This window comes from Amphiprion ocellaris, chromosome 12 (assembly GCF_022539595.1).
Source record: "Amphiprion ocellaris isolate individual 3 ecotype Okinawa chromosome 12, ASM2253959v1, whole genome shotgun sequence".
In the NCBI taxonomy this organism is placed as follows: Eukaryota; Metazoa; Chordata; class Actinopteri; family Pomacentridae; genus Amphiprion; species Amphiprion ocellaris.
Genome location: NC_072777.1, coordinates 35655698 through 35680733, shown reverse-complemented (window position 1 = coordinate 35680733; position 25036 = coordinate 35655698). Strand labels below are relative to the sequence as shown.

Sequence of the window (25036 nt, the reverse complement as noted above, 5' to 3'; positions counted from 1 at the left end):
CGTAGCTTCCAGAACACCTCCATGAACTCCTGCAGCAGTTAAAGGGCCAGCTGTTTATTCCAGTGTGGAGGAGGAACATGTGTCCTCTGCGCACCACCAGACAGACAGACAGACAGACAGACAGACAGACAGCCCGCAGTTTCCATTCACAATATTGACAGCCCCCCTCCCTCCAGCACCTCCTCCCCCTCCTCCCGGCGCCATGATGATGATCTGGGGTTTTGCCTGCAGCAGCAGCAGCAGCAGCCGGAGATGCTTCATCAGAGGGAGATGGACCCCTGGAGGAGAGGAATGAAGGATAGGAACCATGGAGGATTGATGGTGGAAGCTGAGAAAATAGCAATGATAAAAAATAGACAATAGCATTCTTTAGTGACTGAATAAGAGTATTTTACAGTAATGGAAAAAATGATCAGACCACCTTTGATTTCTTCAATTTCTTGTTCATTTTAATACCTGGTACCACTAAAGGTATAATTCTTTGGACTAATATTATGATAACAACAAAAATATCTCCTAAGAGTTTAATTTCAGAGCTGATATCTAGACATTTTCCATGTTTTTCTTGATAATAACCAAAATCTCTTCAGTTCTTCCATCAATATTTATGGCATTGTTCTGCCAGAAACAGCTTTTAGGATTCCATGTTTTCTTTTCTGTCTGTTTTAGTCCCATGATCCACTCAGGAGTTAGTGCTGATTCATAACCATTGTTTCTGATGACTGCATCCATGCATTTTCTTGTTTTTTCTTGGTGGAATGAACGGCTATCTTGGAGATCTTCAGTTTTTTGGCTACCTGTCTCTCACTCAAGATGTCTGCATTTGTGGCTTCACATAATTCTTCAGTTTTAGGCGTTATGTGAGAGCTGACAGCTTCTGAGTTGTGCTACGGCTTGAATATCAGCAGGAAACCACTCTAGACCTTTGGATGTGCTGCTGATGACATGAAATGACCTCTTATATACCCTGTGAATACAATTAAGCTGAAGCAGGTCAGATAGGACAGAAAGTATTATGGGTTCTCTAATAAAATGTTCAAAACTCCGACAGAAACAAAAATTCATGACAAAGACACATAAACTCACTATATAGAAGAAGAAAACGACGATAAAAAGGCATTAAAAAAGGCATTAATTGACAACAAACAGACAGAAAAAGACAAGACAAAAGACACAAAACGACAACAAGACAATAAGTTAAACAAATAAACAGAGACAAGGTGACTATAAAAAGTTAAAATGACAATAATGGACAAAAAATGTGAAAGACAGACTCAAAATGACAACAAAGAGACACAAAACAACTACAGAAGTCAGAAAATGACAGAAATGAACAAACAAATGACATGACTTCAGAAAGACACAAAATTACAACAAAGAATAGAATAGAATAGAATAGAATAGAATAGAATAGAATAGAATAGAATAGAATAGAATAGAATAGAATAGCCACTTTATTGTCACTCAGAACATACACTCGTTGGTGCACATTATGTCTGAAGTTCCAATGCAAAAAGCTCACCATTGGACTGATAAATACAAAAACAAACAAAAAATTTTTCTAAATAAAAACAATTCCAATATATACACGTAAACAACTTTAAACATACATACATAGAAACGCCTGTAAACATACACATCCGCACATATTTCTTTTACAGTGAAGATGTAGCATCAAAGAGACAAAACTCCCGTAAAAAACACAAAATAGCAACAAACAGACACCAAATACATAAAAGTGGCTCAAAATCCTACAAAGAGACTAGAAGTCTCAACAAAATGACAAAGAAATGTGGACAATAGGAGTTGCGACTGTGTATAGAATCAGCTGCGTTTTGTGTCGTGTTTATTGTATTCTTCAGGTAATATACCTTTAGTGGTACCAGGCATGAAAATGAACAAGAAATTGAAGAAAACAAGGCTCGTCTAGTTATTTTTCCATGACTATGTAAGAGTTAATCAGCAGGGTTTATAATGGTGAAGCTAAGCGTTCGTTTGTATTGTACAGCGCAGCTCCCATGATGCAGCGCGGCGTTACGGCTGCTGGTGTCTACCGCTCGGTCTCGCTGTTTAACGTCTCTGGCTCCGAGCAAAGACGGCAAGAAGCGAGCGACCGGCGGGGGAGGCAGGCAGGCGGTGCAAAGGAGAGGACAGAGGGGGGAATTTAGGCTGTGTCCCGTATTTGGAATAAGCAGGAGCAGAACACGGCTCGTCCTCTTTGACGTGAAACCAGCTCCTCGCCGCGTAACCTTCAGGAAGACGGAGGAAAAAAGGACGCGCATTTTTTGGGACGGCTAGCTCACTTTGAACTGTTTTGCAAAGAAACTATAAAAACAGACATTCCGCTTCTCTGGGACCGAAGAATGGGATTTAAAGAACATATCTGCCCGCAGTGAGTTGTGAAAACACGCGGGGGGTATTTTTAAGCACGTATATTGCATGTCAACTCCTGCCGGGGAGGGAAAAATCGGGAAAATAAGCCGCGATGATGGGATTCAGCAGCGGAGAAAAGTAGCGTTAGCTCCGCGGCTAGCTGAGCTAACCTAGCAGGCTGCTAACTAAGCCGAGGAGGGGCGCTGGGGCTTTGTAGCATTGCAGATCTCCCTTCTTTTTTGCTGCAAGAATGGAGAAATATCCACCACAGCAACCACTCAGGGAGGCCTGCTGAAGTATTATTAAGCCTCAAACAAGGAGACGAGGGAGGAAAGTGCTAGCTAACGTTGCATCCAGAACCGACCGGCCCGGGGCAGAACCAGGGTCGGGACTTCTCCTCTTAGAGCCCCGGGGGATCGGTGTTGAAAAATGGGGAAGTGCTGCCCGTCTTACCCGCCTCCTACATGCTGGATCTACAGAGGGAGGTCATGAATAGGTGGATTTTAACGCTAAATTAGCCCCCTCCCGGCATAAAGTTTGATTATTTTCAAGGTGAGAGAACTTCTAGTGTCTCCTTAGGCCCCTCTGAGCTAACTACCGAGGCCGAAGAGGTGTTTTTCTCGTTTTTTTTTTTTTTATATCCATCATCATTATTACTTGTGCGGAGTAAGCATGTCTGGAGAGGTGCGTTTGAAGAAGCTGGAGAAGCTGATCCTGGACGGGCCGGTCCAGTCTAACGGCCAGTGTCTGAGTGTGGAGACCCTGCTGGACATCCTGGTGTGTCTCTATGATGAGTGCAACAACTCACCCCTCAGGAGGGAGAAGAACATCCTGGAGTTTCTAGACTGGGGTGAGTGGACTCTGGTAGTTTTATTTCCTCTCCTTTCTTCTCTGGTCTGTTTGGTGAGATGATAAGCTCTGTGTAATTTGTTTTAAATGTGGAGATGTGGATTTTGTCCAATACAATCATGTGTAGTAGTGTGAAAAGGGGCATGTATTTAATAGTGGTAAAGGAGCATGAGCAATAGTGATAAAGGGCTATGTGCAGTAGTTAACCCTGTATATATATATATATATATATATATATATATATATATATATATATATATATATATATATATATATATATATATATATATATATATATATATATATATATGACAGTTAAAAAATAAGATATGATAAGATATGATAGTTAAAAAATAAGCTGATGTATTTTTGCAACAGTGGGTTTTACAGGGTTCAAAGGGACATGTATAGGGTAATTATGTGTAATGTAGACAGGAATATGTGTGATACAGTTATATATAATAATGTCAAAGGGATATATGTAGTGGAATTTGAGGTTATAGTGACATTAGATAGCAATGTGCAGTAATGATAGAGCAACAAAGAGATATGTGCAGTATAATCATGTGTAAATGTTAATTAATTACTGCTTGGTAGCTGCTGTGGTCCTCCAGCTTTTGTTGCTTGTTGCTTCTTTTTCTTTTTTCTATGTCTTTGTTTAGTTTAGTTAAATTTCTTTATTTTTGATCTGCCAATAGGACTCGAGATGACGGCTCCAATCTTTCGTATTTACGTGGAAATGATCATTAATAGAACTGTCCTGTTTTAACCATAATAATGCTGGTGGTGCAGTGGCCCTGCCTTCCACATCACATTCCTTTTATAGTAGTCGTGGGGCTCTCTTGGCCGGCTCTCTGCTCACACTAACCCTCCCTGAAACTCAAAGCAAGTCTGCTTTATTCTAATTAAACGTTTTATATGTTTTGGAAAAGCACAATGCATGGCAGCTAAAGTTTGGGGGACGTTAAACAGAGGACACGGTTTATTACCAAAAACAGATATGTTGTAAACGCCGACAATGGGAAGGAGGAGTAACCAAAGACATGGGAGGACATCTGAAGCACTCAGAGTTTTGATATGACTCCAGGAAAGATCTAATAACGATGTCCTCTCCTCCAGGCCACCGTTTATTCAGACCAACATGTGCTCTTACATAAAGTGGATTCCTTTCAGCCTTCTGCGGCTCGGTTTAGTTTACACAACTAGTTTGCATTGACGGTTTGTTTTCTTTGGAAGGGCGTGTATGTGAAAGCTTCGTAGTAATCTTCCTATATTAACTTTTAAGCTAAGTTACCTGGACATCTTTAAGTCATTGGTGTTTATCTACAGAACCACTGTGAGTTCTGTTCCTTCCTAGTTGTCTTTTAACGAGGAAACATCGAAGTCATAATCTCCCATCTATGGATAAATCTGCAGTTTATCGTCCCCAAATCTGAACTGGGCCAGAAAGCATTTAGGTTTTCTGCATCTAACGCTTGAAATAAACTACAATCCAAACTTGAACTTAAAGTCCTTGAACGAGTTTAAAGTTGAAATTATTACAGTTTAACTGGTCTGTGTGCAAGTTTTAATGTGAATTTTTATCTGTTGTTTACTGTTTTTTAACCCCGTAAAGCCCAGTGTTTTTGCAATTTTTTAATATAAAATGTAGGGGAAAAAAAAAAAAAATATATATAGAAAGAAGTGAGCAAAAAATAAAAATTTCTTTATCCTTAGTTTATGTCTTTCTATATTCGAGTTTTTATTTTTATATATATATATATATATATATATATATATATATATATATATATATATATATATATATATATATATATATACATGTATATATACATATATACATATATATATACATACATACATATATATATATATATATTTTTGGTTTTATTTATTTTTTGCTCATTTCTCATTTTTTTTGTGTATGTGGGTCTTGCAGGGTTAATGTGACTGTGCTGCTGTCCTCTTGTAAAGGAGATCTCTTATCTCAGTGGGGCTATCCTGGTTAAATATATGCTAAATAAATATTAGGCGGACATTGTACAAAAACTAGACAAAAAAGGAGAGGCGTTTTTCTTGCCATTGCTGCACAGAAATCAGTTGAGAAGAGGAATTTTGGAGCTTTGCAACTTTGAAAAAACAACACACAGGGGGACCACACACACCTTCTGTGTGTGTGTGTGTGTGTGTGTGTGTGTGTGTGTGTGTGTGTGTGTGTGTGTGTGTGTGTGTGTGTGTGTGTGTGTGTGTGTGTGTGTGTGTGTGTGTGTGTAACATCGGGGTTTGGTTTGTGCATGAAGCAGGAATGTGAACAACTCACCTTTTTTATCTGGTGCTGAGGCCCAGCTCGCTGCCGGAGCATGCCTGGCTCGTCTTTTTAAAGCCCTGAAAGAATCGCAGCAGCAGAGCAGGAGGCAGTTTGTTGCCCTCAAAGGCAGAAACATGGTTCTAGACAAATAAATAATGCACAGGGCAACAGGACAGGAAGATACGACAGGAGGAAAGTGCTGCTAAGCTGGCACGTTTGTGGTATCTTTTGGTCTGAGTTTGTTTAAATGTGCAGCAGTTTGGTCTGACAGTGAGTGGCGGTGTGGAAAACAGAGCGAATGGCGGTTAAATCAGTCAAACGGTGGTAAAATCTGGCTGTTAGGTTGGTCCACCCCACCAGCCATCATCTGGACAACCTATTCTGCAGTAGAAATGGAGCTGTGCTGGCTGGATTTGGTAGAAAGAGGTGCTTTCCTGCATATCTGACAGTTTTCATTCACCATTCATGTATTTAATCAGGGGTTTAAATCCATCATAGTTCAGGTTCCACATTCAGTCCAGTCTGATCTCCAGTGGACTGGACCAGTAAAACCACAGCAGAATAACCTATAAATAACCACAACTCCTAATGGCTCCTTTGTTTTAGTGCAAAAAAAGTACATTCTGAAAATGTTCACATTTAAGGAATTATCTTTTTACTAAACATGAACAACCTGAAATTTTTTAAAGAAAGTAAATTAAATTTCATCACCATTCGGGAGCTCGTATAGCTCAACGCGTTGAGCGGGCGACCCATGTACAGTGGCTGGTCCCCGACGCAGCTGGCCCGGGTTCGATTCCCGCTCGCGGCCCTTTGCTGCATGTCTTCCCCTGACTCTTCTCCCATTTCCTGTCTCTCTCTCACTGCACCTATTCAATAAAGCCGATAAAAGGCCAAAAAAAAAATAATTTCATCACCATTCAGCCTCAGTTTATCATTTCCACATTACAACTTCCAGATCACAGAGTGTCTACAAAGGAACACAACATTTAGTCATCTGGAAATGAATGGCATAGTATTTTAATTGCATGATCAAAATGACAAAAGTCAGACAAAAAAGACAAAAACCAACAAAAACAAGGCAAAATATTACAAAAATGAGACAAAACGACAAAAAAGGAGACAAACGACACGAAACAAATCAAAAATGAGACAAAAAAGTTACAAAGCGACAAAAAAATGGAAAAACAACAAAAACAAGACAGAGAAATTACACAAATGACACAAGTGAGACCAAAAGTGACAAGCAAGAAACTAATCACCAAAAAGTAGACACAAAAGGACAAGAAATATGAGACAAGCAACAAAAGTCAGACAAAAAAAAGACAAAAACAAGACAAAATATTACAAAAATGAGACACAAAGCGACAAAAGCAGGAAACAAAATGACAAAAAAAATTGACAAATGACACAAAATAAAGCAAAAAGGTGACAAAAAAGTTACAAAGTGACAAAAAAATGGACAAATGAGAAAAAATGATAAAACTGTGAAACAAAACAACAAACACTGGACCCTCTGGAGGACTGCTTTTGGCCCGCGGGCCGCATGTTGGACACCCTTTCCTGCTGCCTTTATCTGGGCTAGCGACAGTGTGCTGCCTGGCCTTTTAGAGGAGGTCCTTGGGTGCCAAGCGGTGACTTCATCCTGACATTTCCCCGTGTTGACACTAGAAACTCCTTCCCTGAGCCTGACCAGACACAACACGCGACGTGCACATGTGTCCAGGCTGTCATAACCGTGTAGCGTGTTGCTGCTGGTCGTCATGTTTTTGGCTGCAGAGGGATCAGTATTGAATCGCCCAGACTTCTACAGTTAATATCAGTATATTTAATTGACCTGCAGAATTTGTTGAAACAAAGGTAATTGATTTTCCTTGTCAGGGTTCCCTGATGCCAGAGTCCTTGGAGAGATCAGATGCTCTCCAAAGAGGTGTTCTGCTGTATTTTTATTTAAAGCAGGGATGTCCAACATACAGCCTGTGGGCCAAAAGCGGTCCTCCAGAGGGTCCAATCTGGCCCTCAAAGTGGAAAAATTCCAGAGAAGACATTAACTGCAGATTGTATATAGATCGAAAATAAGCTAAAATAAATATGAATAAATGTGTCAGTAGTGCAAAATAACATATACGTACAAGGCAAAGTGTAAAGTCAAAAAGGAAGAAAAGGGCTATAATCAGTCGATAAATCTGTCAGGCCTTAATGGGAAGTGACAAAGCGACTCTTTAAACCATAACGTCATTGATGGACTTTAAGAACTTCCCTGTCCTCTGCAGCCCGAAGTTTAATTTAGTAGAACTCGACCAACTTTTTGCCGTTGAGACATCGTGTGCATTAATTCAGTAAAGGCAGGTTTCCTCTGTAATTAACAGCTGGGGAAATCCAACCAGATGTTCATGATGCTCCGCTACATGGACCTAAAGGTGGAGGGCAGGAGGAGTTATGGTCTACTGGGATGTTTCTGGATGCAAGAGTTCATGCCACTTTCCAGTAATGGATGCTTTATGGGTGTGCTCGCCTTCCCTGAAACTAGAAACCAGTAAAGGCTACCTCCTATAAATGCTCCTCTCGTGGGCCGTCTGCTCTGGGATTTCAAACCAAACTAATATGGCAGCTTTCTCTTATGTAATAACAATAGTTTACAAAAGTTCAAGATGAAAAATCTACCATGCAGTTGCCGAATCTGTCTTAAAATTGGTCAAATTAGAAGTTTTTCAAGAGTTCCCAGAGGTGGAAAGTCTGCAGGGGTGCTTCTGATTCGCCTAAATTAGCTTCAACTTCAACTTTATGCAGATGAGGAGTGGCCAACATATGCACGGTTGTTCCCGTTATTTCTCCATTCATTGCTCTGCCTATAAAATGTTGAAAAATGCCCATCGTAAATTTAACCATGCCAGTGTAACATCTGGAGAGTTTCAGCCAAATCCCATTTTTAGTATCCAATACAAAATTGAATAATGTGGGGGTTTGTTGTGCTATTTTTGCATAAAAAGTTAATAATAATTGTTGATTTGTTTTATGTTTTGAATATTTAATTAAACTCCTAACTGCTCTGTCATCACGTACTAAAGGAAGTGTTAGCTTTTATTGGTGTTCTTTTTATTTTTTGGTAACAAATAGTGTTTGTTCATAGGAAATGTAAGTTCAGCAGCATGATTACAGAATGGATATTGGTGATGAGTAAAATTAAACTTGGTATAGCCTGGATCCACGGATTTGTTAAAGATTTCTGGAGCGGCGTCACTGTAACCATGACAACAAGTGAACACTATGTCAGCTGATTGTGATCCTACTACAAATCCACCACTGAGGACTTATCAGGACTTATCCATCAGAAATGATACAAGGAACAACTGATTAAATTATGGGGGTGTTTCTGAGTCCCATCAATTCATCCTCATCCCAACATTCCTGTTGTCTGTGGAGATTCTCAGTCATCCAGGTCATGGTGATCAGAGGAGCTTCAGTAGAAATCAACTGGACGTCTCTGTAGGTTCTTGAAGACGTTCCACCTCTCATCCAAGATGAGAGTTGGAACGTCTTCAAGGACTTAAAAGAGATGTTCAGTTGAACAATCCTGTTGTTTCTCTACATATATCTCTATATTAAATGGCTACATTCCATCGATACATACAATAACAAGTAAAAAAAAAAGTGTATTTCTACAAAAATATGCTGCAAGGACCATAAAAGAATAGACCATAGACCATGGAATAGAATAGAATAGAATAGATCTTTATTGTCACTGTTACAGAAAGCAATGAAAATCGGTTTGGTACTCTCCGAATAGCATAAGCGGTAGCAAACAGTGAATATTTTTTTTTGGGAGAGGATAGAATGACTAGCTGCGGTGTGGTTTTAGCCCTGTGATAATGCACATCCACCCATCAGCAGACCACACCTTTGTGGCAACGCCATCAACAAAATATAGCAGAATTGAGGTCAAGTCTTGTCTTGTCCTCAGAAGTTTTTGGAACTTCACCACTCCCATGTGTTTTTTTCTTGGCAGAACACGCAGCCACAGGGTCAAAGCGAAAAGCACACCTGTTACACATGCAGCGCGTTTTCTGCAGAATTTAGACTTTTATTAGTTGAATGTTAATTGCAGTAGTGATATAGAACCATGGGAGTGATTGTAGCAGAAGCAGATTGGATCAGAAACTCAGTTTAATCCTGCATGCAGACAGAATGGTTCAAGATGGGCCCCTTGAAACCTAAGAGCTCTGCAGCTCGTCAGTGATATGCCTTTGTGAGCCGCTCAGAGGCTCAACCTTTCTGCTACAGTGGCAACAAAGGTGCAGCGATGTTCCCTTTTCTTCCTGAGAATGTACATGAGCTGGAGAAGAAGACAAACATTTGTATTGGGATTGCTTTTCTTCTTGTTTGGTGACCTCATTTCAGCTGAAATGGAGACCCCTACATGACCTGCAGCCACGGGGGAAATGAACACGGGAAAGTACGCTGAATCCCGACTCCTCGCATTTACCGCAGAGTTTACTGTGTTTCAGTAGCTCAGGCCCGCACTTGTACTTATTCTCCTAAACTTGGCAGGTGAAATTTAATCTGAATCTGCCATTCATCCTCCTGATCTGTGTTTTCAGCAAATTAAATCATCTTAAATTAAAGAAGTTTAAATATTTTTACTGCTTTTTCCAAAGAACAGGCACAGAGATGTCAAACTCATTTTAGTTCAGGTTCCATATTCAGTCCAGTTTGATCTCCAGTGGACCGGACCAGTAAAATCACAGCATAATAACCTATAAATAACCACAACTCCACATTTTTCCTTTGTTTTAGTGCAATACATTCTGAAAATGTTCACGTTAAAGAAATTTTTAATTTTTTTTTTACAAAACACTATGAAGAACCTGAAATTTCTGAAGAAAATTAAGTTCAATTTCAACATATTATCCCCAAGTTTATCATTTCCACATTACAACTTCCAGATCACAGAGTGTCTACAAAAGAATACAACATTTAGTCACAGCTATCTGGAAATGGACAATGTAGTATTTTACTTTAAAAAAGCCAAAAACACAAAAACAAGACAAAATATTACACAATTGAGACACAAAACGACAAAAGTGAGAAACAAAATGGCAAAAAATGGTCAAACGACACAAACAGGGCAAAAAAGAATGACAAAAGCGTGAAACAAATTGACAAAAACGATCCACAAAACTATGAATAAAGCAAAACACAAAATGACAAAAATAAGACAAAAACACAAACAAGACGAAAAGGAAACACAAGACAACAAAAACAGGACACAAACGACAAAAGTCAGACAAAAAACAAGACAAAAAAGGACAAAAACGAGACACAAAGTGAAAGAAAATGGATGAACAACACAAGCGAGACAAAACAAACACAAAACGCCAAAAATGAGACAAAAAAACAACAAATAAAGCAAAACACAAAATGACAAAAAATAGACAAAAAACACAAGTGAGACAAAAAGGAAACACATCATGACAAAAATGTGAAGCAGAATGACAAAAGTCAGACAAAAAAGATAAAAACAACAAAAACAAGACAAAATATTACAAAAATGAGACACAAAATGACAAAAACAATGAAGAATCTAGTATTTTACTTTATGATCAAAACAACTTGTCATGGTCTAGAAATGATTTTAAATTTATAGTTTTATTAATTTACTATCTGCAGTTAATGTCTTCTCTGGAATTTTTCCACTTTGAGGGCCGGATTGGACCCTCTGGAGGACCACTTTTGGCCCACGGGCCTCATGTTGGACATCCCTGAACAAGCAGTTCTTAGTCAGCAGGTGATGAGGAATTAACCTGAATATAATTCCTGTAGTTTTACATCGATCCGTGGCTCATGTGGGTTTGTGCTATTTGTGCCTTCACTGCCTGCTTGTTGTTTAATCCCTGGTTTTGAGAATCACCAGTCAGGGGGATGAAAACGGGTGGCCATGCCAGGCCACAGTTGGCAAACACGGAGGAGGATGGCTGACCTTTCCTGAGCTCAGACTGGACGTTAGCCGGTGACCAGCTGTTGGGCTGCAGCTGATGTGTCTCCACCCTGCAAGGCTTTCATTGGCAGCATGCCTCACACACTGCTCACACTGGAGACACACACATCATAATTGTGGTTATCTGACTGTGCACGGCCTGGAGGTCCTCCCCGTTATTCCCCTTATTGAACACACCAGTACATCTGCCACTGAATGAAAAAAAACTGACTTGTGATGGTTCCAAAAAGGAATTCTTGCGTCACGTGGTTTTAAATTGTGTTTGGAAGCCGATCCACCCCATGAGTGACGCTGTAAAACTCAGCCTTCGTATCACCAGTTTAACCCTCAGACATTTGTTTTTGATTTTGAAAGTTTATTTTGAGCCTTTCAACATAATAAGAAAACAACAACAAAAGACAATGGATAAATTGCTCAAAAAGGAGTGGGAAGAAGTCAGAGCTGATCTAATCCCACCCCTTCTCCTTCCACAATGATTGCAAAGCCATTCATTCTGCTTCTTCAAAATACTACCATTTATAAGCAATAATAATAATAATAATAATAATAATAGTAAAAAATATTTTCACAGTGAAAACTTCCACATTTTCAATATTTTTGGGAGATTTTTGAACATTTTTTAGTGAGGAAGAAAACGAAATGTTAAAATTGCTTCTTAAAAGCATTCACAAAAAAATCTACCAAAATCCAGTGAATTTCGCTGAATTGTGGTTGATTTTTATGTGAATGTTCTTAAAGAAAATATTAGAAGATTTACTGATATATATGGAATCACTTTAGATATTTTTAGGATTTTTTTTGAAGATTTTTACCCTTTTTTTGAAAGTGTTTACAAGAATTTTCTTGCCAAATTTGGGGGATTTTTTTTCTAAAACTTTTAAGGGAAACTTTCAAGGAATTACTTGAATTTTCTTCCTGAAGGTTTTGCAAATTTTCAGAAATTTGGGTAATTTTTTTGCTGAATTTTTTGATTTTTTTTCAGACAAGGGAACAATATTTTTTTGGTGGCCATAAATGAAGACAACAGGAGGGTTAAAGACCTTCATGTTGGTCTGAAGTCAGCTGGCCTCCGTCAGGACATCCTTTTTACTCCTCTGGCTGTTCTGCCGTTTCCTTTCGGGCCGTCCGGTGACGACACTGGGCACCGAGAACAGGAAGGAACCAGAAGGACTCGGTGAGATAGTCTGGACCCAGCGGGTACATGATGTCATACCAGGAAGTGGGACAGCTGTATTGCATTGTGTCATTGTGTGCTCTGAGGCTCGCTCGCGTCCAACATCTCGGTGTTGTTGGGAAGGCGCAAGGCCATGCTGTTTGCTTCCTCCGCTGGTGGATTCCCTTTTCACACCAGCACACACAGCAGCAGATGTCTGTTTGCTCGCCTGAACACTCATAAGCTCATTTTTCCACACACAGCTTTTTCTATTGTCCTGAGAGAACTCACAAACAAGCAGACATAGCAGAGGGGCCCATGGATCCTCCCCTCTCCTAGTGTCCGCTACTTCACACCAGAGTTTAGAGTCCCACAGGGGGAAGTCCAGCAGCCACTTGCACTTTATTAGCTCCTTTTTCCTCCTCCACAATTCATTTACTCTGAGTCTAAATTAACCCTGCAGCATTTCAAACAAACCTGGAAGAAGAGGAAAGAGATGAGATCATTTTAAGCTCCTGAAACACGGGGAACCTTTGGAGTGAACACTTCTGATCAGATCAATACCCTCTCAGAATAAATGACAAGACAGCAGCCGGTCAGCAGAGCTCAGCACAGAAACTAAAATAGGGGAAAACAGTCTGAGATACAGGTAAAAAAACAAGTGAAACAACAACAGATGGAAGATTGAACACATCCACATGGATATTTTAAATTGAAACAATCTCCACCAGGCTGTTCAGAAATGCAGTCGCCTGACAAAGTTTGGGCACCCCTGACAGTTTCCATTGTTTTCATTTTTAAAGCATTAGGTGCTTGGATTATCCATCAAATAACTGATGGACACATAAACATTTCTGGAGTTAAATCAGGTTTATTGGATTAACAGAAAATGCGTATCGAAATGGGATCCGAATATTCAGATCTCAAAATAAATGAAGGCAGCAGCAGTGGCAAAAAGTAAAACCAAAAATGACCTTAACTTCTCAACTATTGTAGACAACAAGGTCAGCAATGTGTTGTGTATTTGGAATTAAACGCTGCTCATCAAGGCTTAGTTTTCTTGTGGGAATCGGTCACGTGACATCAGTGTGATGAATCGGGGGATGTCAGCGGAGCCACAATCAAAAAGCAAATAAGGGCGTCTGGGTCGTTGTTTCCAAAAGTCTCCGTATCTGCTGGTCCAGACTCAAATGCAACCCAGTTTTCAAAGTAAAACAGGGTGAGCAGCATTTCTAGTTTTAGGGACTTTATGGAGTATTATGTAGATTGGCTGAACAATTTAAATTGAAGTATAATTGTGATTGCAATATGTCCAAGTCCACTATTTGAAAAATGTGATTCATCGTACCTTCATAAATAAAGCACTGTCAGGCTAGGAATCATGTTCTCCACAATAACCAGAACATACTTGTTTGATATAGAGCACAGGAAAAATCACATCACATGAATGGATCATGAAAAATCCTATTCCTGCTGAAATTGTGACTCATGGTAATTTCTGTTTAGTAATTACAGCATGACTTTTTGGATGCGAGCCGTATAGGGAACTGAAGCATTGTAACATGAAAGCATATCTGTGTGGATGTAGTCTTAGTTAGCTTTACAGCTGTTGTCAGGTAGATATCTTTGGACAGAGGGAGATCTTCTTGTCTTTTGCTAAGCTAGGCTAACTGACTATTGACTGTAGCTTTGTAGTATTGAAGTGCTATCTGTCATCCTGTCATTTTCAGAGAACAAAGCAACTCTTCCTTTAGTCTGTTAGTCTGAATAACCTGAGTTAAACTGATGCCCCTGATTATGAGGACTCAAGTTTTGAACAAAACTCATCTTGTAGAATGTTGTCATGCTAATGGGAGTTTATTTATAACAGTCTGAGTTCATAATTTCCTGCAGTGATTTGAAGACAAGCCTAAACTAGTCTGCTCTTTTGGGTTTGGATGTACAGGAGGTTCTCGGTTTACGACGTCCTCGACTTACAGCGTTTCGTTGTTACATCAGAACTGGTTACATGGAACTAGTTGATGAGTGGATGAATACGTCGTCACATGGTGCTATCAGACAGCTTTGTTTCCATTCTCTGGTTGTACTCCACCTTGGATTGTGCTGCATTCTCTAACTTTTTGTCCTTCATTATGGCTCCCAGCGTAAGTCAGACTCTTCTGATGCTTGGAAGAAAAGGAAAGCATCTCCATCCAACTAGTTAAACTCATGCTGCAAAATGAATCATGAGTCATAGCAAATTTGACTTCTTTACTGTGGCTCTTGATACACATTACAGAGTGAAAACTGTAACAAAAACAAAATAAAAAAACAAAAAGATGTAAATAAATCCTTTTAACTGAACCAGTATGTCCACAAATGAAGTTAATTACTTACGACTGTGGTGTTTACAAAGTAGACTGTAAAGCTAAACGTGTGTAAAGCTAAACATCAGTATAGCGGACAGGAAGTGACGACTGTCAACAGACAACTTCAAATAAAGGCTTTTTCAAAATGAAAGTACATCGATAATTCTGCCTTAAGGGCAACACACCATGGAAGTGAAATTAGATTTAATAAAACACTCGGAACACTGACGAACATCGACGTTATTAAATCAAGTTGTAGAAACAGGTCAGCATGTTCTATTATCTTCTAGTAAAATGATTCATACATGCATGAAAGTTGTTGGTATTCATGACTTTTATGAAGAACTGATTGATATCGTGATGCACGGAACGGATTTGTTTACATTTTCACCAGAGTTCTGAGTTATGGCAGAAATAGATTTATCATCAATCTGTAGGAACGGAACTCTGACGTACATTCTCGGTCTTTCTACCGTAACTTTTAGGTTCTAATGTTGTTGAGGTGTGTTAAATGAATTCTCCACTTAATCTGAGGTAGATGAGACAGCACCGTCCACACTGAGGATTACCTGAACCTTTATATCACATGTGAGATTGCTCATGGCATTTTCCGCCTCAGGATATGCACAGATGGCCTTTAAAAACACTTAGTCAATGTGTCTGGGAGCTTTGTAGGCAGAGAAATGCCTGCTGCTAATTGTGATGTGTCATCAGAAAGCGACAGGGGAAGGTTGGCTTCCTTTTTCTCCCAGAGGACAAACGGCAGCGCTGGTCATTAGCCGGCCGCCGAGCAGCCCTCGGGATCTGACTGCAAATGGCCTGTCCTCCCCCATCCCGTCTCTTTTCTTCACCTTCACTTCTCCTCATCCTCCTTGTTTCTATACATTCTCCTCTTCTGTCTCTACCTCCCTCCTCCCCTGCCGTGGTGTTAGCTAGCTTTGGCTGACCTCTCCGCCCGGCTGTCTGTCCATCATTTCAGCCGGTGTTTACAGACCAAATGGAAATCAAGCTGCTTTTGGCTCGCTGTAATGTTTCTGTCCCTGCTGCAGTTTTTGGAAATAAGTCCTCGTCTGTTGAATGGATGTGAACCGTACTCTATGTGTCATAATTTCCAGCTTGTTAGGAGCCATCGTGGATATTTTTAGTTCACATATTACTAAAACCTTAACCAGTGCTTTTACTCCAGTAATTGCTACCCGTACTAGGTTGTTGGCATTAGCGTGTAAGATGAGTTTGCAGCCTTAGTGCTACTTCTAATGATTTTAATTACTTCTGAGTGTTTCGTTCTGTACATGCTGGAGGAAAAATACTGGTCTTCTGTCCCTGTAATGCACGAGTGTCAAACTCACTTTAGTTCAGGGGTCACATTCATTCAATCTGATCTCAAGAGGGCCAGACCATTAAAATCATAACATAATAACATATAAATAACCAAGAAAAAATGCAAAACAAAACGAGAAACAAAGCGACAAAAACATGAGACAAAGTCCGACAAAAAACAAAACAAAAAGCCACAGAAACAAGACAAAATATTACAAAAACGAGACACAAAATATTAAAAGAACAGTGAACAATCTAGTATTTTACTTTATGATCAAAACAACTTGTCATGGTCTAGAAATGATTCTAAATTTCTAATTTTACTAATTTACAATCTGCACTTAATGTCTTCTCTGGAATTTTTCCACTTTGAGGACCGGATTGGACCCTCTGGAGGACCGCTTGTGGCCCACGGGCCGCATGTTGGACACCCCTGCTGTAATGGCTCTTGAGCACAGAGGAGCAATTAGCAAGTCTTCCTTTATCTAGAGCTACGTCTGCAGCAGTGACACGCTCATCGACGCCACAGACAACAGAGGAACGTTGTTTTCTCACAAGATGTTTTCTTATGTTGTCAGAGGGTGAATTTGGGGAAAAGCTCGCTCAAACCCTCCACCCGTTTCAGCTGGAAATGGTCCCACGGCCAACTGGCAAAGGCGCTCGCTCGCATAGTTTCATCTTCTCATACTCGCTGAACTTTGGCATGTGTGTCATACACTGGAGTGAGATGTAAGCCAGGGGTGTCCAACATGCGGCCCGTGGGCCAAAAGTGGTCCTCCAGAGGGTCCAATCCGGTCCTCAAAGTGTAAAAATTCCAGAGAAGACATTAACTGCTGATTGTAAATTAATAGAACTATAAATTTAAAATCATTTCTAGACCATGACAAGTTGTTTGGATCAGAAAGTAAAATACTAGATTGTTCTCTTGTTGTCTTGTGTCTCATTTTTGTCTTGTTTTTGTTGTTTTGTCCAACTATTGTCGTTTGTTTCATGTTTTTGTCATTTTGTGTTTCCTTTTTGTCTTGCTTGTGTTTTTTTGTCTTATTTTGTGTTTTGCTTTATTCGTTGTTTTGTGTATCATTTTGTCATTTTGTGTTTTTTTGTCTCGCTGTCGTCATGTATTATTTGGTCGTTCTGTTCTTTTTTTTTCGTTTTGTGTGATTTTTTTTGTCTGCTTGTGTCATTTGTCCATTTTTTTGTCGCTTTGTAACTTCTTGCCTCATTTTTTGTCTTTTTTTGTTTTGTTTCAAGTCGTTTGTCTCATTTTGTTTCTCACTTCTGCTGTTTTGTGTCTTGTTTTTGTCATTCTGAGTCTCATTTTTCTAATACATTGTCTTGTTTTTGTTTTTGTTTTTTGTCTTTTTTGTCTGACTTTTGTGGTTTTGATCCTCCAGTAAATCCTCTATGGTTCAGTTCCAGATGACTAAATGTTGTGTTCCTTTGTAGACACTGTGATCTGGAAGTTGTAATGTGGAAATGATAAACTGAGGATGAATGTTGATGAAATTGAACTTATTTTTCTTAAAAAGTTTTAGGTTTTTCATAATGTTTTGTAAGAAGGTGTGAATATTTTCAAAACGTACCTTTTTGCACTGAAACAAAGGAAAAATTAGGAGTTGTGGTTATTTCTAGGTTATTTTGCTGTGGTTTTACCGGTCCGGTCTGGGACATTTTTCTTGTTTGTCAGTCATAAAGTCATATGTAATCCATGCATCTAGTGGAGCTTTTCTTTTGAAACTCAAGCTTCTTGATCTTCGTGTCCATTGTGTCCCTCAGTGATGATACATTCTTTAATGTCTTTAACAGCTTTTTTTGTTCTATATACTCGGTACCACACATTCTCCCCAGTAGTGTAATATTTCATTCTTTTTTTCTGCATTGTGATCCACTTCTGATGTGGAAAGAAGCTTAGTAAAATGTGCAGTGTTCCAAGTCTGGAGAAAACTTCATGTTTAACCGCTGTAAAATCAAGGGATTAGGGAATCTTTTGAGAAGCAGCCAGAGACACAATTTGGCTTCCATGCAGTTCATATTAGGTCTCAATCCAAACTGCGCAGACTCGCTGTTGTATTATTTGTGGAGTATTTAAAAAAAATGATTAATGAGGAGACAGATTTCTGAAAATCATTAGACACAACAGTATTACTGCTGTCATATACTGGATGAGCAAATTTTGAAAATGTTTGCTCATGTATGTTTGAGTTTCAAGGTTGTTAAAAGGGTGCCAACAATTTTGTCCCGCCCATTTTTTGAGTTTTGTGTAAAATTATGTCAATGTTTTTGGTGTACACGCATTTATTTCCTTGATGTGCATTGGAAAAACGGGCACTCTTAAAACTGTGGGTAAATCATTTTATTTCAAGCATGTGATGCTCGGTTAAGCTCCCAAAAGAAGAGTGGTCTAACATCTCATCTGAGGGGAGTAAGAAGCTTGTTGATGGTTCTGGGAAGCGACTGGTTTCAGTTATTTCTTCCAAAGGGTGGCAACCAGATATTGGGTTGAAGGTGCCGACAATTTTGTGCAACCCATTTTTTTTAAAAATTTTGTGTAAAATTATATTAATTTTGGCTTTTTTCTTCTGCTTTTTTCCAGTGCACATCAAGGAAATAAACACATGTATCCCAAAAGCATTTGTAATTGCAGCCATTTCTGGGAGAAATGGTGGATTTTCTGGAAAAATTCCAGGGGTGCCAATAATTTCGTCCATGACTCTAATCTGGTCCAGAGCTTTTCCACCTGAGTTTAATGTTCTTCTATACACGGTCCCTGTCAAATAAACTAAAAAAAAAAAAAAATTTACCTTTAGTATTATTATGTAAGTCCAGCTCAGATAAATCAATCTTCATGGCGGTGTGCCGAGTGTCCGACCCCCGGCGTCTCCGACTGCAGGTTACAACCTATTAGCTGCTCTCATAACCCCAGGAGCCTCACGAGTTCATAAATAACATGGGAGAAAAGTCAGACATATGATCTTTCTTGGCTTCTCCCTCCAGTTTCCTGCTTTCCTCCCCATTCTTTTCTGTCTCAGGATGTTTCTCTGACAGGCAGAGAAGGAGCCAGGCGCTTTGGCACTAAATCCCATCTGTGGTAGTACAGAAAGACGCCAAGAAATCCAATTCACCTCCGCCTGTCTCTCCTTTCGGCTTGTTCTTGCTGTGCATGTTAGCGGGGAAGTTCTCTTTGTTTTATGCTTTGGCTTTCCATTGGGAATCTGTTCCGACTTTTGGTCTGTTGTCTGTTTTTCCTGTACCTTGTTTGAGTGTAATTTCCCATTAGCTTTAGCTCTGGCCTGGTTAGCACTCATTTTAGAGGCTCTTTCCAAGCAGTTAGTTGTCCAAGTTCAGAGCTTCTGATGTCTTATTAATGGGATTGTTGCCTCTTCTGTTCTGTCTCTTTCACTTACATTCATCGCTTACTGCCTTGTTTGACTTTTGCATTTAAATGTTGCTCCACTTTTTCACAGTTTTGACCATTTTGTCTTTTACTCAAACACACTCCTGCTGTTTGAAATTATTCCTAATCGTACTGGTCTTAGAGGATGTTTGCTTTACCCCGGTAGCGGCAGTGCAGGTAGGAGTAGAGCGTTTACCAAAGGCTATTAGTTACTACAGCGTTTGGTCAATTAGTTTCGTCATGAAAGCAGTGACGAAGTGGAATTCCATCCCCACAAATGTTAGACTTGCAGAGAAAAATCAGCCTCAAGGTTTGGCTGAAGTTAGCACAAAACTGCCAACACCAGTGATTGCCTTTTATTTGTGTGTTTACCTTTTTTTTTTGTATAATCTTACTTTGATGGACTTTGTTTTGTGTGTTTTGTGTTGTAACGTCAGAGAAGGCATCCTAAAGGCATATTTGAAACAACAAAATGACAAAAACAAGACAGAAAATTATAAAAAGAAAAACAGACACAAAATGATAAAAATGAGACACAAAACGCCAAAAATGAGACACAAAATGACAAAAACCAGACACAAAATGATAAAAAGGAGACACAAAACGACAAAAACGAGACACGAAATGGAGGTGAGCTAACTAAACATGGCACGTTCACTGACATCAGGTAAATCTGGAACTGAACAATAAACATTGAAACATTGAACATCTCAACATCAACAACAATATCAGTCTGTTACAATATTCTGTTATCTTCTAGTGAAATGATTCATACATGCATGAAAGTCGTTGGTATTCATGACTTTATGAAGAACTGATGGATATCGTGATGCACGGAACGTCTTTGTTTACATTTTCGCCGGAGTTCCGACTTATGGTGAAAATCGCCTTGTGTTGATCAGTAGGAACGGAGCTCTGACTTAAGTCGAAGACGTCCTATAATCATTTTTGGTATCAGCCCAGAAAGAATCCATATTGGTGGCCCCTAGTTTATGAGTTTGGTGCAGGATTGTTTAAATGTGTCAGACAACCCCCCTTAAAACTATAACATATAACCCTGTATTTTTTGATTTTTCCCTTTTGGAAGAGTTTCATTTGCACCAGATATTCTGCTGTTTTACTATTGCTGTCTCCTTTTTTTCTCCCTTTATTGAAAAAAGGCCAAAACCGGCGGAACGTGCTCCAAACCTCTGGCTGCTTTCTGCCGCTGTGCACGTGCTGCTGCATCCAGCGCATCCCACTGCGGCTCTAAAGCTGCGGCTCTAAAGCTGCGGCGTGTAAAAAGCGCTGACTCAGGCTCCGGGCTGCCTGTGGAATTTGGAGCTGAGGTGCAACGTTGGGGAGAACGGCAGCTGTTTGGACGAGGCCGGTCCGGCTCTTTGTCCAATCGCTCGGCCTCTCTGGCTGCCCATCTGTCAGCTCTGGGTGCCGCTGCTGCTCTCATTGTTCAGCTCGGTGTCGGTCTGTCAGTCTGCCGTCCATTCATTCAGTCTGACGCTGCACACCCCTCACAGCGTCTCTCTGCCTTGACATCCTCCTCCTCTATTCTGCCCTCCTTTATCTCCTCTGTTTGTTCTCCCCCTCCCCTTCCTGCCTCCCAGACTGCTGCATCCCAGCTTTGCCTGGTGACAGAGCAGACTGGCTGGCCTGAGTCTCTGCAGGGCATGCACCAAACACTATCGTGCATATACGTGTGCATGCTTACCTCTTTTTTTTTTGCGTGCATGCATGCATGTACTTCTTTGTCAGCTTCATGTGCAGATTCTGAGTGGATCAGACAGTCCAGAGCTGAGCTGCATCCGTAATAAAGCACTTCTGCTGCATCTACAGACACGCTTTCATCCTCTATCGCTGTCATATTTGCAAAGGGAGCTGCATGCCAAATGAAAAGGGATAGGTATTTGCCCTTTTGAAACTGTTCAGGTTAAATAAGGACTGTCTGCAGTGGCTAAATTAGCTGCTCAGCGCTGCAGCAGGCTCCTTTGAATTTCAGTGTTCCCTGAAAATGTGGGCGAGTGCAAAAATTTGTTCCCACTTTTTTTCTGTAGTGTTGCATCGATGCAGGTTTTAAAGCAGACATGCAGCATTTTTATCACGTAACATTCCAATCAAACTGAGCTAATTTGACATGACAGTTTTAAGACAACTGTTTCTGAATTGATTCTTGTTTTTAAATGTACAATGTGCAGGATCTTAGTAGTTTAATGAGCTTTTATGTCCACAACTACACAGAACTACATCTGGACAGATGGACTTTATCTGCTTCTCTACTGGTTTATTGAACCTTCATACAGGCTACTGTGGACCGTAGCCAACGCCAGAATAACTAGAAAAACCCCATAACTTAGCTCCAGAATTAGCCGCCGTTCCCAGCTCTCTCTACTGCTGACTCTCAGCCAATCAGAGGTGAGCTAACTAAACATGGCACGTTCACTGACGTTAGGTAAATCTGGAACTGAACGATACCAGTCAGTTACAATATTCTAATGAGCTGTCTACAGCTAAGCAGAACTACATCTGGACAGACGGACTTTTCAATCAAAGGCTGTCACATCTGGAACGCATCACCAAACAAAATTAATATGATAGCAGATTAAAAACTTTTACAGCAAAAGCTAAGTATTGGCTGAAAAGAAACACACTCCTGCAAGAATGTACCACCTGTGACACCTGTGTAATGTAGGTTTTTTTATCGGTGTTGTTGGTCCTCTTTGTCTACTTTTACTGAAAAGCCCAACCATTAGCTTAATGCTATACACTCTATGTGCAAGACATCGGATGTTTTCTATGTTAATTGCATGGTCCCCGATCAAATAAATAAATCTAAAATAAAATAAACTATGCAACCAGATCAAAAACATGAGTTTTTATCGTGCATACAAACCACAGTGATCCCTCCTTTAGCCAAATTCATTATAAGCTTTTGGGTGACTGTCAGAAACAGTGGAAAAACTACTTCTGTTAGCTATTTAACCTGATGACAGCTTTCCATTAACTAAGTAACTACACTTATGAACTATTAGATAAGTTTACTTTTCATAGCCTCTTATTCACCCTGCTCCTTCTCTCCCACCCACACACATCTTTTACTGATCAGGGATTAGAAACTATATCAGGACAGTGTACCTTCTGCATTATGGCATTTGTTAAATTACTGAAGTGGCCTTTTTCTGAGAGCTTATTTTGTTACTTTAGCTCCCATAATCACAAAGGATGGACGCTGTCAGCAGGTATTTCTGTTGCACTCGGGAGGAGATCACATATGTTGAAAGATAGATGCATTTACACCTCGGATTTCAAAACAAGTTCTCACGGAATAAAAGTGACGCATGTGCTCTGGACACATTAGCATTCAGTCCTACATTTATCTTCTTAACTGGATAATAAGAGGGGAAATGTGAGAAATTAGAGTATGAGAGGGTGAGATATGAAGACAAATTGAAATAGATTAGGAGAGCCCACAGAGTTATCTTAACCCTCCCGTTGTCCTCATTTACGGGCACCAAAAAAATGCTGTTTCCTTGTCTGAAGAAAATCCAAAAATTCTGCAAAAAATTCCCCAAATTTCTGAAAATTTGCAAAACCCTCAGGAAGAAAATTCCAATAATTCCTTAAAAGTTTCCCTTAAAAGTTTTATTTAAAAAAAAAAAAAAAATCCCCCAAATTTGGCAAGACAATTTTTGTAAATATTTTCCAAAAATGAGTAAAAATCTTCAAAAAAATCCTAAAAATATCTAGTGATTTCATATATATCAGTAAAACTTCTGATATTTTCTTTAAGAGCATTCACATAAAAATCAGCCAAAATCCAGCGAAATTCACTGGATTTTGGTAGATTTTTTTTTTTGTGAATGTTCTTCAGAAACATTTTTAACATTTTTTTTTTCCACCAAAAAATGTTCAAAGATTTCCCAAAAATGTTGAAAATGTGGACATCAGAAGTTTCACTGTGAAAATATATATATTTTCCCACATTTTCAAACTTTAAAACGGGTCAATTTTGACCCGCAGGACGACATGAGGGTTAAACATCAGTTGAAGTCATTTCGTCTATCTGCCATACTCTATGTTCTGTTCGCTGTAGCTGACACCGATGAAGCGCTGACCTTGGCTTGTGTTGTGGTGGCGAATTTGACAATGATCCGGCCTATTTTTAGTCCGTCTATATATCTGCATCGTGTGAGTGAGTGCGAGTCTCCTGTACTCGCTGTTCTGACCTCCCTGTCTTCACAGCGGAGACGCATGACTCGAATAATGTCTGATAGGCGAGCGGTTTGTCGGCATCCGTCTTCCACCTGAATGGCATTCATTCACGCCGGTGGGTCTCAGCTGATCTGATCATTCCTCAGCGCTCGTCTGAATCGCCGTGTTGTCTGGGTGGATTCTCAGCGATAAAATGAAGCCTCATAAGCATGTTTCCTGTTCGGCATTGTAACATTCAGACGGTGATTTAGCGGTTTAGTGGGGGTTTTGTGGGTAAATGTGTGAGAGCGAGTTAGCGTCTGATAGCAACTCCAGACCTGTGCTACTGTACGTGAACGTTTTAAAGCCTCCTCTATGTGGTTCGACCCTCCGCCGTCCCCATCCTGTGTCTCCACTGAGACGTCTCTGGTGGAAATCCTGCGGTCGCTCTCATTGTCATCTCGATTGTTTCCACCGGGTCGTGTCTGTTGTCCACCTCTATATATAGAGAACGGCCTCACTCTGTTTCCTCCCTCGGCTGAAGGTCATCACACAGACACAACAATCGGACACGCTGCTGATGAGTAAATTTCATCACCCCCAAATCCAATTGTTGTCCCCCCTGAGGCATTTGAAACAAGACTAATAAACGCCACGGTTACTTCCCTTCCTGTTTATTGATTATGTTTTATAGTAGCAGCTGCAGTGGTTTGACTGGACCTAATCCTTTTTGTACAATAAAACATTGGAAAGGAAAAATGCATCATTAATATCACAGACTGCTATCTTTATTCTGCACTGTACTTCCCTTTGTTAGTGACACACTCTTTCTTCATTAGGTTTTGATGCAGTTCTCTGTCCAAAACACTTAATTTACTGACATTAGGTAATAATTACCTTCAGAATGCTATATGTTTTAGCCCCAAGTTTCATTCACTGAAGTAGACAGTCCAAAACCAAGCACTAGGTCCAAAATAAAAGACTCAATAATGTTTGAAAAGTCTTTGACCAATGGCTTGTCATCACAACAAATGTGAATCTTGAAAACAATTAAAATCTTCTCACACTGCAGACAGAAAGAATTACATTATTTTATAGCAGCAGTTGCATTGAT

At 39.8% G+C, this 25036-nt stretch overlaps 1 protein-coding gene across 9 annotated transcripts in view; it reads left to right on the top strand.

Moving 5' to 3' along the window:
• Window positions 1-2107: 2107 nt before the first annotated feature.
• cdc42bpab (CDC42 binding protein kinase alpha (DMPK-like) b) overlaps window positions 2108-25036 on the top strand; it is a 131925-nt gene continuing 108996 nt past the window's right edge. For 4 of the 9 annotated variants that reach the window (XM_055015883.1, XM_055015885.1, XM_055015884.1 and 1 more), the window contains exon 1: window positions 2109-3223. In XM_055015883.1, the coding sequence (XP_054871858.1) occupies window positions 3046-3223 (178 nt within the window). In that variant the 5' untranslated portion in view covers window positions 2109-3045. Of the gene's footprint in view, window positions 3224-25036 lie in introns of all 9 variants that reach the window. The other 5 variants (XM_055015888.1, XM_055015889.1, XM_055015891.1 and 2 more) reach the window with 2 other exon arrangements.